The 15276-nt window shown below is 34.4% G+C and overlaps 1 protein-coding gene across 2 annotated transcripts; it reads left to right on the top strand.

The window, feature by feature from the left end:
* The first annotated feature begins 3416 nt into the window (after nucleotides 1-3416).
* Nucleotides 3417-13587, top strand: LOC136800293 (mRNA-decapping enzyme 1B-like). Of its 2 annotated transcripts, XM_067056921.1 has the most exons (12): nucleotides 3417-3603; nucleotides 7041-7209; nucleotides 7766-7832; nucleotides 8091-8172; nucleotides 8759-8827; nucleotides 9033-9170; nucleotides 9879-10337; nucleotides 10674-10815; nucleotides 11179-11225; nucleotides 11594-11620; nucleotides 11955-12146; nucleotides 12715-13587. In XM_067056921.1, the coding sequence occupies exons 1-12, from the start codon at nucleotides 3448-3450 to the stop codon at nucleotides 12775-12777; spliced, it is 1611 nt and encodes a 536-aa protein (XP_066913022.1). In that variant the 5' UTR covers nucleotides 3417-3447; the 3' UTR covers nucleotides 12778-13587. The 2 variants fall into 2 exon arrangements, with proteins under 2 accessions (XP_066913022.1, XP_066913032.1); XM_067056931.1 differs by lacking the exon at nucleotides 12715-13587 and having other exon boundaries at nucleotides 11179-11224; nucleotides 11592-11620; nucleotides 11955-12014.
* The last annotated feature ends 1689 nt before the right edge of the window (nucleotides 13588-15276 follow it).

Raw genomic sequence — 15276 nt, 5'->3', positions numbered from 1 at the left:
CAAATTGAAACCAAAAACCAAGTCAAAGACCTTGGAGTCACTTTGGATGTGGATATGAGTTACAGTCAACACATCTAAAATCAAATCAGCAAAGTCAAAGCCATCAGCTCATGGATATTCCGAACCTTCAAGACACGGGACACTAATGTAATGCTAACCCTTTGGAAGTCACTTGCTATTCCACACCTTGACTACTGCTACCAACTCTATGGTCTCCGTCAAAGCGATGCCTCATCCAACAATTGGAGTTGCTGCAAAAATCATTTTTGAACGGGATTTCCTCGTTGAACCACTTGAATTATTGGGAAAAATTGAGTCAACTGAAAATTTACAGTCTTGAAAGAAGAAGAGAAAGGTATAAAATAACTTACACATGGTGCATACTAGAAGATATCACCCTAAACTTCAATTACACAATGATGCAGGCAGGGTGCATTCCTACACAAACTAGAGATTGGGTAGTGTATAATTTAAAAGCTGTTAACATCAAACATTAAAATATTTGGTTTGGAGGGATTGTCTCTCACAGGAAGGACCAAGACTTTTTAATGCTCCATGCCAAAATCCCTTTGAAACCTCACAAAATGTACAGTCAACTGCTCTAACTTGGGACGATTGGTCGAAACATGGGACTGTTTGATATCTGGTCTGTATTTTCACTTACTGTTAAATCTCTATGACAACAAACTTGTTTTGATAACTCCACCAAGTTTGTCAATCATACTTTCTGTCATAACATGTAATGATAACTTTCACTGATAGCGCGTCCTTTTTAACTTTTTTGTTTTCATTCAAAATGACCGGACGCCAATTGGAGAATTAGAGAACGCCCCTCCCCTAACCGCCATCGCCCAATGGGATTAACAAATAACAAGTGTGTAACTTGCCGCGCGAGTGACGTCAAACGCTCCACCGTTTTGCCACTAATTTGTTCTTCTTTGCTCCAGACATTTGCGTGTGTTACACTACAGATTTTTTTCATATTTCCATTTAAAAGCCTACTCAGTGCGAAAGAGAAATCATGTATTTTTTAATATGCTGTTCATTGACTCAAATCAAATGACTTTGGAGGTTCGGTGAAATGGTGGTAGAATTGCTGTCCCATGTTTTGTCAGATATCCCCAAGATAGAGCAGTTGACGATACAAAACAAACTTTTATAACAACATCTTGACCAATTCCTCAATACACTGCCAGACAAACCACTGCTTCCCAGACGTAACTTATCAAACAATTCGGAAATTATCGAACTAATCGAATTTAATCGAAGGTAATTGAAGTATTAGGATTCAATTAATCGAATTAATCAAAGTTAAACGAACTAATAGTAATTAGAAAAATCTTGGAAAATTCAACTAGTTCGATGAATTTGAAAAGTCTTTGATTAGTTCGATTATTGTTCGATAAGCGTTGGATTAAGGTTCAATTAATATTCAATTACTGTTCGATTATAGTGCAAGACTTCGAATAAAGTAATGATTAATTCATTTTCTTAAATGCGCCACCAGCGGCAACCATTTCCATTTACTTTAAATCTCCGAGAGTTGAAACGCTTGGATGGGAAATAAATCTATTTAATTTCCCATTCGGAATGCCCATGCGTGGTTTTTGCACAAATGCTGGAATCAAAGTAAAGTCTATCGCTAGATTTTGAAAATTCAGTACTCAAAAAAAAGAATCAAAGTTTAATTAATTAATTTTATCTATATACTTACTTTGTGATACTCCTTTTTTGATTTTGTGAGATCGGGTAACTTGCATCAGTGGAGGGAAATTTGCATAGCCATCAATAGCAGGCCATATTTTAGAAAGGCAGGGCAGCGTTCGTTTTTCTGGAGTTTTTCTGCTAAAAAGGCTGTTTTTACCAAAATTTTAGAGATTTTAGAAGGGGCAGCGTCCGATGACCGGACGCTTAAAGGGCATGAAAAATGGCCTGAATAGCCAGGAGATCCATGCTATGATTTCTTATTTTATATAGTGATGGCAAAATATATAGCATGGTATGGGCTGACAGTTTGAATTTCCTAGATCCTAATGACGGTTGAAAACATAGCAAATCAAATTTTGTTGTTCTTTTGCTGATCACACATTCTTAGAGAAATTGCAACTTCCGAAACTTGGTTTTTATTTTAGTAAGTGAGGACAGCGCTAAATTCGAATTATCCACTGTAAATGTTTTGAGCCATAAATTTGCCTCAAAGTCATACCTTTCTTGTATACATCAGATTATACTAAAAATATAGGACGGGTCTCCTGTCTAAGCCATCGAATGACTGACCAATCAAAGCAGCAAAATAAATGAACTACGCAGCTCTGCTCGCAGGACTTTTTGATAAATAACGAGATTGCTCACTTGAATTTTTTGACCTGCATTCTGTACGATCGTGTTTAATCCCCGCGTGTACGCTCTGTGAATTCTGTCTGCTTATGGGTATTATATGCAAGAAAAAGCTCCTCTCTTCAGTCTTTTGAGACTTTAAGGAGATTGGAGAGTGTCCTTGAAAATCCAGTATTCCCCAGTTTTCAGAGCATGTCATGGTTGCCCCCAAGGAAAATTTCCAACATAGATAAAACTCTGCCCCTAAGATCTGCTTCCCACCACAAAAAAAAAACAGAAAAACAGGTAAATATAGCCAGTTTTCAATGATTTTGCCCCTGAACTGTAGATATTATCAAAATTTTGCCCCTGCCCTTAAAATGAGCAATCTCTGCCCTCGAGATCTCGATGTTTTTTGCCATACTCTGTCTGAAAACTGGAGTATTCCAAAACTTTCAACTAAAAAAATGCATAAAAATCGTCTTTCGTCAAACACTTTTTTCAGAACCACAAGTGAAAACTAACTATGTGATGATTTACAGGTCTAGTCAGGTCTAAAAAATGATTGACAGGTGCAGGTTTGCTCGTGCGGGTTAGAAATTCCCGTGAGCAATCTTGTTTATTTATCAGAATGTCTCGCAGCTCTACTTCTATTATTGTTTTGATTAACTTTGTATTTTAATGACCAGCCAGGTCATTCATTCGAGGGCTATGCATGTTAGCCTCCACGATATGCAAGTTACTACCCGATCTCACGGTACCTTTTTTGTTCTGTCTGTCTGGTGTGTGTGCCTCTTGCTTACTAGCAACTAGACTGCTACTGGATGAAGGTAAGTTTAATTGGTTATTCTCAGCAGACAACAGAAAAAAAGGGAACAGTTGAACGGTGACCGGTGTGTCAGTTGGCATAGCAAGAAACAACGACGACGATCAGCAACCAGCGCACTCCAGCGCATCAGTGCAATGTAGTGCAGTCGTGTGGTCAAAATTTTTGTTTTGTTTTTATGATCTTTATTTACTCTTCCCGCAGGTAACGGAAAGCGGAAGATCTATGCAAAAATCTTATATATCTGATATAACGCCTATCCTTACTCGAAAAAACCGCGCAAACGTTAGGTCACAAAAATCAAAATGGCGGAAAAATCATCAGCAGGAAAAGCTCAAAATGAAGAAGAAAAAAAGATTAACTTCTCTGTTTTGAAGAAACATGATCCCAACATTAGTAAAATTATTGATACTGCGAAGTCAGTTGCCCACTACCAGTTTAATTCATCATCAAATGTTTGGGTAAGTCAATTTTGAAATACTAGAGGTCAAACTTTTAGGGGATCGTCGATACAAATTGGGCCGATATAAGGGGGTGGGGGGGTCCAACCCATTGAGTTTCAAGCCGAAGGCTAGAGGTCAATCTCCTTGGTAGGATTTGAAGCCAACAAATCCTACCAAAGTTGCGCGGCCTTGAGCGACCCGCCAGGTTTTTACACAAATGACAGATTGAAACTAAAATTTACCGCTTAATTTCGAAAAATATATCACTCGAAAACAAAGGAATTGCTAGATTCAATCCGTCATCAAAAATACGGCGCATATTTTAAGGCTTCAATTTTTCTTGCCTGAGAAAGGTTAGAGATTGACCTCTAGCCCTTCGGGCTTGAAACTCAATGGTCCAACCCACAGATCTGTAAAGCCGGAAGGGCTAGATTTGCGGCTTTTATTGAAAAGTGAAGCTTAGGTTTGGAAGGATTTCTTACCAAAGTCACGTGACTAAAATATGCAATTTCACTGGTTCGAGAGATGTGAAATAGACGTTTTCTTTTCCATCCGCCATATTGAATTGTATGCAAAAATTATGGTGGCCAGATGTCAGTCTCATTTTTTTACATATGTAAGTGTACTTAAAAATAAAGAAACATTCATAAAATGTCATCTGTTGATGGAAATGACCTGAAATTTTTTACAGTTGTTCCCTACCCCTCTTAATGCCAATGATTAGTTGGCTAGAGAAGATCAACCAATATTTTGACAAAAATTAACCTATAGAGCCCTCAAGTGGGCCTGATTTAGCATTTTAAGAGAGAAAAAACAACAAAGTTAAGCAAATTTTCAATGAATCATATAAGAGACTTCAAAAACCCACTGAGATTTTTTGAGGCTATAAATTAGACCTACTAAGGAAGCCCTGCTGAAAGTTTCAAAAAAATTTTGCTCCAGATCTGCCAAAATAGCAATTTTTTTCGGCCATTTTTGACAGTTACTGATGCTAATCAAAAATTAACCCCTGTTTTGTGACATTTTTACAGTCAGCCACAACTTTGCTCATAGAGTGAATCCATTTTGTGGCTTACATTTGTAAATGCATCTGTTGTTAAGCTGAATAGTTCAGCTTTCCGTTGCAAAAAGAATGAAATTTTGTGGCTGACTCAAAATTGATCTATAGCTGTCTAAAGTGTGAGTAAATTCTGTGGCTGACATGCCGAGTGGCTTACCCTACCTGCAATCTTTGAGAAGCTATTTCTCAGCAATGGAATTAGATATGACATTAGTTCCTTCTGCAAGTTCTCAGAAAAGGTTTGGATTTCTCATATTCAATCCAAAAATGTGGCTTACATATTGTTAAATGAGAGAAAATGTGGCTTACATCATAAAAGTGCTGTGATTTTTTTTATTTCAATATTTTCTTTCACTTCGATTAGGAAAACCATCAATTTATGGCTGAATATCAAGGAAAAAAGTAAAATATAGTTGTTAAAAGTACATTTTAGTGGCTTACGGACTCGATAAGAAGCTCTATTAAAATGGATATGAATGCATTATAGATCTTTGACAAAGATTTTATTAAGATTTTCCAAGTAATGGATAGCCGAATGTTTATTTATTTATTGACACATTACATTTTGTATTAAATCGTGGCTTACTGCCCTTCTGTGAGTAAAAAATGTGGCTTACAGCGGGGGAGATAATCAGAAATTATACAGGCTGGAAGTCCATTGACTATCAAGCCTTAAACTATTTCTTTGATTATTTATCAAATATAAAGAGAATAGCCTTATATTTTGTAATTATAAATGCACATTATTGTGGCTTACAGATCCAAAAACATGACTGTAAAGCATTTATCAAACAATGTGATTCAAATCGATTTCAGTGGTGGTTTATGAAGCTAGAACAGTACCTAGTGTAACTTAATTTTGTCTGTCAGCCACAAAAATTGCTCATCTAATCATGAAAAGACTACTATTGATGGTTTCCTTTCAAATTTGATATAAAATACTAACCCTGCATTCTTAATGGATCAATTATCTGTATTGTCATGTTAACGGTATTATCTTGCATTTACCTCCAAGTAAGCCACATTTTGTGCTCAAATTACGACTTCACAACATTTTGAAAGTATTCTGGTGATTTTAAATTGGATTTTAGATCATTTTGAGTAGCTACAAATGTTTTAGAAGCGTATGGAGCAGGTTAAACGCTTAATTTCTGACAAAAATATCCCTTTAATGTAAGCCACAAAATAGAACGTTTAACAGTGGAATATCATGTACATTTAATGCTTTTCGTAAAATTCAATCTTTCTACCATCGAGAGCTGAAGGTTTCTTTTTTGTATCATCTCTAGTTTTGACGTGGCTTACATTCTAAAAAATTCGACATTTTTTGATTTGCAGCCACAATTTTGGCTCAATTAACAAATTTTTTTTTTCAATCATATCCTCGTCTTGAGTTCTATAAGTCTCTGAGATTTGAAGGCTAGATTCAAAATACCTGGGGAGTTATTTCAAAAAGTTGTTTTTAGCCATTTTTTCCAATGTCACACTATTTTTGATTAGCATCTACTCAAAGATGGAAATCCTGAAAATGTTGTTTTTGTGGCCAAAACCCACCAGTAAACCACTCCAGGTCAAAAGTTTGCTTTAAAAAAGTCTCAGAGGACTATCAGCAGCCAACTAAAAGTGCTTCCAAACCCAGATTACGTAAAGTCTGAAGCCCTCTATAGGAGCTGCTAAAGATTTTCGGGGAAAATTTTGGAGACTCAATTTGATTTTTTCTGATAACCTACAAATAGTTCTTGAAATTTACTGTAAATCAGCATTGTAATGTACTTGAATAAAAATTCATTGACTTCAAAATCTGCTCCTCACCAGAGTTCATGAAATTTAGGGGTCAATTTTCGCTTAGTGAGGTATCACACTTGCTTTATTCTAAAGATTTAAAAAAAAATGGCTTAAAAAAAAATGGCTCTTAGCCAGTTTTTTAAATAATGGGGAAATTTGGGATAGGTCCAATTTAGACACCAAGATTTTTCATTTCGGATATATAAACAAACTGAGTAAAATCTCAAAACATTTAGGTCTGAAAAGACATAATTGTTAATTTATGTCAATTTGAGTTTCTTACACTTTAAAATAATTTTTGCAATAGAATCAGTTATTGCTCAAGATAAACACAAAATAAGTCCTCTAAGTATTTTATATAAATCATCATATATACCAGCTTCCTGTCTAAATTGGAAAAACAAGTAAGAACACTGGTTTACTTGACTTGTAAGCAAAGAATTTGTTGCCAAACTTTGACTTTGAGTGCAGTTTTTATTAAATTTTGTAATTATACAAAGGAAAAGCTTTAGAAATGGTGTAAAAACTTGACATATTTTAAAATTGTTTCTTTCATTGTAATCAATAAGAAGTTTGATCTCAAATTGCTAGTTTTAATCTAATTTTATAGGAAAAGACAGAAGTTGAAGGCTCCTTATTTCTTTACTCAAGAGATATATCACCTATTGTAATCATCTTTATCATGAATCGATTGAGCAAAGAAAACACACGCTTACCACTGACAGCTGACATGGAAATCAAAGTGCAACAACCATTTTTACTGTGTAAATTGAAAACAAGTTAGTATTTAATTCTAATTTGAATTTTCTTTTTTTACTACATAGGGCCCAGGGGGGGGGGGTATTAGGCAATTAGGGTCGGTTTTTTTGCCTTTGAAAGTCTCTCTAAGTGTCACAAATATCAGAAAAATTTTAATTAGTCTCTTTAAGGGTCGGAAAATTCACGATTTTAAGGAAATTTTTTTTTTAGGCATTAGGAGTTTGAAAAAATTGTAAATAAGTCTCTCTAAAGGGTTTTTCAATTTTCACAAAATGATGAAGAACATTTTTCAAAAAAGGCTCTCTAAGGGTCGGTTTTTGGAGGTCCCATCTGCGCATACCCCTTATCTGCCAAACCAAGTACCCCCCCCCCCCCTGGGACATAGGGTGGTCCTTTTGTTTTTCAAAAATTGCAAAAAGCTTCTGAGAACCTACGGAAAAGTGAACTGGTTTCTCCAAAAAGTGTTTTCATATTGCAATTAAAGACCATCAAAGGTAGTATATAGCCAGGACAACGAAATAATTTTGAATGGTGTTTTCTTAGAAAACTTACAATATTTCTCTTTTTATTATACAGATGAAATTATTGGAATTTGGTTTTATGATCCAGATGAGTGCCAACGATTTGGAGATTTGTTAATAAAGTATAATATCTTATATCACGTTTCCTGATATCTATTTTTCATTCAACATACTTCCAATATTTTTGAAAATCAACATACCTATTCAAGTTCAATACCTTTAAGAGAACTAAATTTTGCTAGGATTAAAATGAAAATAATTTACAAAATTTGGCCCAATCACAAAAATTAGTTATGGTGGAATGCGATTTTTACGACAGAAAAATTACTCCTTTAAAGGTAGTTTGAAATTTAAACTTGTGGTCAAAATGTTTATTTAAGATTGTCAATGTTGTGCAAAGATGAAACTAAATTGAAAATAGCTCTCATGATGGAAACACAAAGACAGGAAGAATTAAAGAAGGTATTATAATACGTTTGTTATTGAATTGTTCAAGAGTTGTTTGAATTCTTTCAAATCGTTGTTGACAGGTCAAAGAAGCCAATTCCAAAATTTTTAGTGTCCAAGAAAACTCAAGATTTTTCTATTTGGCTGACCATACATTTTGAGATTGGCCCTCTTTCATGTAGATGGGATCTTCCTCACTATGTACTAAGGGGTCAATCTGAAATTTAAGGTTAGCTTAACAGAAAATTTCTTAGTTTTCTCAGACACAAATTTTGAGGTTTGCCCATTTAATTTGACAATGACGAAATGTAATTATGATTTTTGTTCATTTGTAGACTTTCCAAGCTGGTAGACTAGATTTGTCTTTGTTAAACTCTTTTTTATCAAACAGTGTTGCTTTGACATAAACCAACCTTATAAGCTCTGTTCCAGGGTCTATTATTTTATTTTGTTTTATTAAATTTTCTGTATTTAGAGGTAATTAATTTTATTTTTATTTTTAATGCTTGTTTAAAAGCTTTGAAAATACCTATTAAAAACTGTTAGATTTTAATGGTTGATATAAACTATTATAACTAAATTTGTTTTGTTTTTCTTGTAGAAAGAAGCACAACACAAAAGTGGCATTATGGGAATGTTCAATAAAGCTCAAGAAGATTTCAATGCAAAAGTAATATGATCCACTATATAGAAGATCAGGACATTCTCTTTTCTCGTAAAACTTCCATTTGATAATATTAAGTTTGGAGTAAAAGAGAATTAACAAGAACGTGATGATGGTGTGTGGAACTATTTTTTATTTTTTTGATGTTCTAGGCTCACTTTATTCTCGAAGAAATTATTCTCTCTATGAAAATAAATTTTCTCTCCTGTAGAACCGTAAAAGTGCTTCACCAGGCAATAGAAACAAATCGAATAATGCACAGAACAAAAGAGCAAATCAACAGCAGCAGAATCAACAACAACAACAAGGCAAAAACAAGAATGATGCAAATAAACCACAGACAGATAAGGTGAGTTAAATACTACACGTTTTTTTTTTTAAGAGACTAGTTTTACCTCAATGTTTCTTAAGAAATCGACCTTTTGAGCCTTAAATGTTTCTTACATGTTTCTAAACTTTTTGACATAATCAGCCTCATGGAAGGCTGAATTGGAAGGTTCTTAATAAAAACCGAATTATAAAATTTTATTTTCTCATTCTCAGCCTCAGCATGTTTCTTAGATGTTTCTTAGTTTTTAGGCATTCTGAGCCTCATGTTTCTTAAAAGTGTGTTTCTTAAAAAAAAAAAAACGTGTATTACAAAAAGGGTACAGGAAAAGACATCTATACCTTAGGGTACAGGAAGTAAATGAAATGAACCCATGTTTCCGTGTAACATTTTTTTAAACCTCATGTTTCCAGCCCTCAGAGACTGGACTTTTAAATTGTTGGTTTATGCTGTCAACTGACAGATCCTACCTCCAAACCTGCCAACCTAAAAATTTTCTAAAATAGTCTGCTACTTAAAACTTTTTTTTTTGCAAAAAAAACCTTAGATCTTTAAATATATAGCGCGTATTGCTTTAGTTAGGTCTTTTTTAGTCTTAATCTCCATCCTAATTTAAGAAATTAATCTGCAGGGGATTTTCTAAAAAAAACACTATTACATGCGCAATTACATCCTAAAAACAATCTCACAGAAAAAATCTAATTTGAAAATAATACATTGTTATTATAGAAGAAAACTCAACACCAGCAAAATTCAAAACCTAAAACACCCACAATAGAACAACAAAGACAAAAACAACAAAAGGTGTTCCAAGAAAGCCACCAAAAGGAACTGGACCTACTCAGCATATTACACGGAGGAAAGAAGCAAGATACGTCATCTACAAAACCATTACCTAATCGAAGTAGAACCACATCGACCAGTACAGCGCGCCAAGAAAGTTCTAGTGGATTTGATATGAATCAATTTGCATCACAAGCTGGAGATTTAGCTATTTCAACTGGTATACCAAACAACAAACCGATACCAAAAGTGTTCGATTGTGCTGAATTAGAATCTAAGCTGATACGTGGTGAAAGTTCAGACATGAGAGAGGTTCATTCTTCACCTAGCCTGAGAACGCTAAGTCAGATTGAGAATACGAGACCAGGAGCATTGAATCTGAATGTAACACCCAAGGGGCCACAGGTAAATTGTAGTGACAAATTTGGATTTATCTCATATTCTGTGTATGAAATCTCAGTGGATTGGTACTATTTCTCATCACTGCTGAACCTTCCTATCAATATAACAATAATGTCTCTTCTTAATTAAAGCAGACTCTTCTTAATCGATCATTGTGATGTTTTCAGTTTTTTTTCTAGTCAATGAAATTTCTATTAGAATTCTATCAACTGAAAATACGGTGCAGTCTGTTTAGTCTACGTGATAGCAATTTATATTTTCAACTGGAAGAAACTACAACCTGACAAATTTGATATTAATAAACTTCGCTAAATCATTGGTTTGATTTCTATATTGTAGGTAATGAAACACGCACACTCAGTACCTGCACACGCTCACACAAGTCTTGTATCACCAAACATTATGTCGAACGCTGGTATAGCACGTTCTGGTGGAGTTTTTGGAAAGGATGTAAATAATCAACAAAAGATCGCCCTGGCTGGTATAATTGATTTTTCTCTGTAAAGTATAACAATTAGAATCGAGAATGGTGAGCGTAACATGAATTTATAGCCTTTTTATCCCTTGTCCGCCAAATATTATGATTACTTTTAGGTTAGAATCTACTCATTTAATCCTTTCAGTACCAATATTTACTGATAGCTTGCGAAACTTTTGAGATTTTTTTTCAAAAAGTGCATAGGTCTGGGACTGAAATGAAAGGGTTAAAGACATAATTTATTGAAAGCTTTCTATCAGATTTTTGCTAATATTATAGCTGATCAAAGCTTATGATCTGTAGCGTTGATTAAGTTCGTTGTTTGTTTAGTAAAAACATAATGCTAATTTTTTTTTTACATTTCAGCGAACTTTGGCACGGGACCACCATCGGGAAACAGAATAGCAAAAAAGGTTTGTAAATCAATAAGTGGAATTTCAAATCCTTCTTTATAAAAAAAACTGTCAAAAAAGGTTTCACCAACACACAAATGAGCATTTTGTTCGACTTTATCTATCTCACAGTTTTCATTTTTGAAATTTTGACTTAGAAAATCTACAACTGTTGTGGACTAACTGTCTTTGATTGGAAACTAAGAATAGAAAAGAAAATTCTGAAAATACCACGTCATTTCTACTACTTTTCAGGATGGGTTTTGGAAGAAAAAAATTTTTGAATTTTTCATCTGACAGGGTTTGAATTTGGCCTTGGGTGGTCCAAAGATTGTCTGTCAGTGTTCACATTTCATCAAAAGTTTTTCTATTCTATTCTTTCTTTACAGCTTTTTGATGATGGTAGCAGTGAAGAGGTATTATTTATTTTAATTTCGAATTGGGGGGGGGGGTTTACTTAAGCAAAATGAATGTCGGGTATGTGCGAGCCATAAGGGCCCCTTTTTCACACCCTTGAAAGTCCATCAAAGGAGCACAAAAATAATTAAAAAGCAAATGAGTCTTCAGGGTTTCAAGACGACGAAAATCAAAAATCGAATGTCCCTCGAAGATACATCCGACTGGTCGCCAATTTCCCAAACTTACTTGAGTATTTTTAGCTTTTTAAATTTCCATTCTGTTGTTTTTAAACCAAAACAATATTGTTTTCATAACAACATCACAATCAACATTTTCCCCATGCTTTTTCAGGACAAACCAAAGACGTCGATGAACAGCATGTTAGCGTCTTCTCTTCTGTCGCCAGCCGCTTTCACTCAACCCACGACCACAGCCGCCGTGAAAGCGGACCTGCACCAACCGCCACAGCCACAAATAGACTCTACCAACAATGTAATACTGAATAGAGAACAATTTCAACAAGCCTTCATTCATATGCTACAGGTAAATTTAAAACATTATCCCGGTCTTTATTGAGCACCTCACCAAAAACTGGGATTTTTTTTCTTTTTCTTTTTCTGCATAGAAAAGAATCCGTGACGTCTAGTATAGGCTACCCGGTCCGTAACACGTAACACCATTTCGATGAAAAAAGTCACGAGAGACGTAAATAATATATTTTAATCAACAGTTAAGATCAAAGTCGATATTCCATATAAGCGACATGGTTTTAAAGTTCGAGATAGAGGAAGAGTGTTGACCTAAATATTTTGTTCAAAATAGAGCGAAATTAAACATGAAAAAGAAATTTAGCCTATGTAGTTCTCAAAAATGTTTTGTTCCGGTTAGAATCTACATTTAGTGTTTTTAATTAGAGAGGAGTCTTTCAACTCGAACCTCTTTAAAGGAGTGTCTCCTTTACTCGAACAAGAACTATGGTCACTTCAGTTAACAATGTCTTATAAACCGTACTTCATAACTTAAAACTTCCTTAACTCGAACGAATTCAAATTTCCCGTACGTGTTCGAATTATGGAGACACATTCATTTATTTTTTCATTCTCTTATTCAGACGAACGATGATTTCGTGACCACGCTACACGAATCATACATGAATCAACTCAATAACACGTGATCAAGCACGCTCCTGAACTACTAGAGATCAGAACGGAAGGATTTCTTATGTTATACATCACTGACAAATATAAGACAAAAGAAGATTCCAGAACTAACCCACAAAAATGAAAACTTTAACAAGGTATTCTGACGGGCGGGGAAGGCGTTTTCCCCAGCAAAAAATTCAATAATGTTGAGTTTCTCCATCGCCGGTGGAATGTCAGAATGATAAAAATCTTTCTCATTCCCAGAGCAAATTCCACTCCTCAATCTTGTCTTACGGTAATTGCGTAATCAGAATGTACCAGAATTTTTCATTATGCTGTCAGCTGGTAGCAGTATGATCGATACAATTTCTGAACTTGCATTTTGATCTATCGAAGTAGCTTTGATTGGTTTATTTCGAGACACCTCCCTATTGCTTTCTCTTGGATAATACTTTAGATATTCGCGAGTTCTAGTGTTTTTTCCGAAAGTTAATGTCTCTTTCAAGGGCCACTCACGAAAGTTTATGCTCGTGGAAATCTCTTAACATAAACAAAAGTTTCAATCCAACTCAAGAAGTATCTCGTGACAATTCAGCCTCGCGTAAATCCTCTAAGAAATGATTCTGAAATTTTAATCTTCTTTTACCAAATCGAAAATTTACATCCAGGGTTTAACAAGGATCATTCCTTGCTTCTAAGTTATGTATTTTCTCAGATGTATTATTGTATTAATCTTGTTGTTACTTTTAACTAATTTTAATATTTTATACTTTACCAATTTTAACTTGACGATATATTTAGTTGTTTTTTGTACATTACGCATTTTAAGATCAAGAATTAAGTTTTAGATCTCAATTTGGATGTAACTTATATTTTTTCGTTCTACATTGTCAAATATTTTAGAAGGATCTTGGCAATTTGCAAAGCTCACAAATTTTCGGTTTTGTCTTTTATGCCAATTCAGAATTTTGGATTTCAAAAAAAGCTGAAAATTTTCAAACTTTTCAAAAATGTTGCTAGCTGGAAAGGTTAAAATTCTTTAGCTGTCTCAGACTCATTTCTTCTTTCAACTCATATTTAACAACCTACTTCAAATTCCGCGGATTTTGCCGATTTGGGTGTCATCCTTGAAAATAAGTCCCATTGGGAATTTGGAAATAGCCCATCTGCGAAATTAGACTATTGAGAGTTGTGACAAACTTTTAAACCATTTTCAGACGTTCCTCAAACATTGTCTGGACTTCAAAACAAGGTGTTACAAAAGTAAAAAAGAATTTTTTTTTCAGAAAATAGGAAAAGGGGGGGGGGGGGGCAAATGGTTTTCAAAAATCTAGGGGGGTAATCAAAGGGGGGGGGAGAAATGGCCCCAAAAAGTCTAGGGGGGGAGAAAAAATCTGGGGACATTATTTTTTTCTACTGTGGAAAAATATTTTTTCTACTCTCTGTAGCTAACTTTGTCTAAACTAACATCTAAAAAATATACATACCGGGTGACCCACGAAAAAGTTCGGACCTTTCTCGGCGTCTTGAGGCCGAACAAATGTCCCAAAGTGCTCGGAATTTTGGTATTTAAAAAGTAGATATCCTAACTTAAAATTTGAGCTATCACTTTTTAAATTTGACCAACTAGTTCTCTACTTATGACCTTTTAAACTCAAAATTCACTTTTCGGAAAGTGTAAAAAACACGTAAAAAAGAGGTATTAAATTAATGCAATCAATTAGAAAATCTCTTATAAATTGACTTATTTAACGAGTTTTATGACATTAATGATTATTAAAAACACCTTTTAAAGTAGTTTTTGTTTAAAAACCAAGACTAGTTTTTATCAAAATTGGCACTTTCAAGGAATTTTCTCAAAAACTGTATATCAAAAACGTCTAAAAATACCTAATTTGATACCCCTTTTTTACCTGTTTTTTACACTTTCCGAAAAGTGAATTTTGAGTTTAAAAGCTCATAACTAGGGAACTTGTACGTCAAATTTAAAAAGTAATGGCTCGGATTTTAAGTTAGGATATCTACTTTCTAAATAATAAAACTCCAAGCACTTTGGGACATTTGTTCGGCCTCAAGACGCCGAGAAACGTCCGAACTTTTTCGTGGGTCACCCGGTATATATACATACACTCTGTGGAAACTCTGTGGAAAATCTTTTTTCAATTTTTCATCGTATATATAACAGAGATAACGTGAATACCAAGAGCAAAAATTGAAAAAAAAATTTCTAAGGGGGGGGGATTTTTATTCAAATATCAGGGGGGATTTAAAAGGGGGGAGAGGGATTTTTTTCCATTTTCTAGGGGGGAACCAACCTACTAGGACACTATGGCGTGGCAATATTTTCACGATTATCGTGACTTTTACTGTCAAATCTATCATGCATGTTGGTTGTTGAAATACACATTATTTGCGCTTCTTTGATGCAAGAAGCCATTCAAATAGTATTTATTTGACATATTTTGAGTATTGTTTAGAAATATTTCGCCCTTCCAAATGGGACTTAACTTAATTAAATAGTTCTGTGATCT

The sequence above is a fragment of the Clytia hemisphaerica genome, unplaced genomic scaffold (assembly GCF_902728285.1).
Source record: "Clytia hemisphaerica strain Z4C2 unplaced genomic scaffold, Clytia hemisphaerica genome assembly, whole genome shotgun sequence".
Classification (NCBI taxonomy): domain Eukaryota; kingdom Metazoa; phylum Cnidaria; class Hydrozoa; order Leptothecata; family Clytiidae; genus Clytia; species Clytia hemisphaerica.
The sequence above is the reverse complement of the archived record's forward strand: the minus strand, read 5'-3'. Positions and strand labels throughout refer to the sequence as shown.

Excerpts from the sequence above, each read along its gene's own strand:
- LOC136800293 (XM_067056921.1), top strand. The coding sequence starts at position 3,448 with ATGGCGGAAAAATCATCAGCAGGAAAAGCTCAAAATGAAGAAGAAAAA. Across the intron at positions 11,226-11,593 it reads GAAACAGAATAGCAAAAAAG|CTTTTTGATGATGGTAGCAG; the intron begins GTTTGTAAATCA and ends CTTTCTTTACAG. Across the intron at positions 12,147-12,714 it reads CCTTCATTCATATGCTACAG|ACGAACGATGATTTCGTGAC; the intron begins GTAAATTTAAAA and ends TCTCTTATTCAG.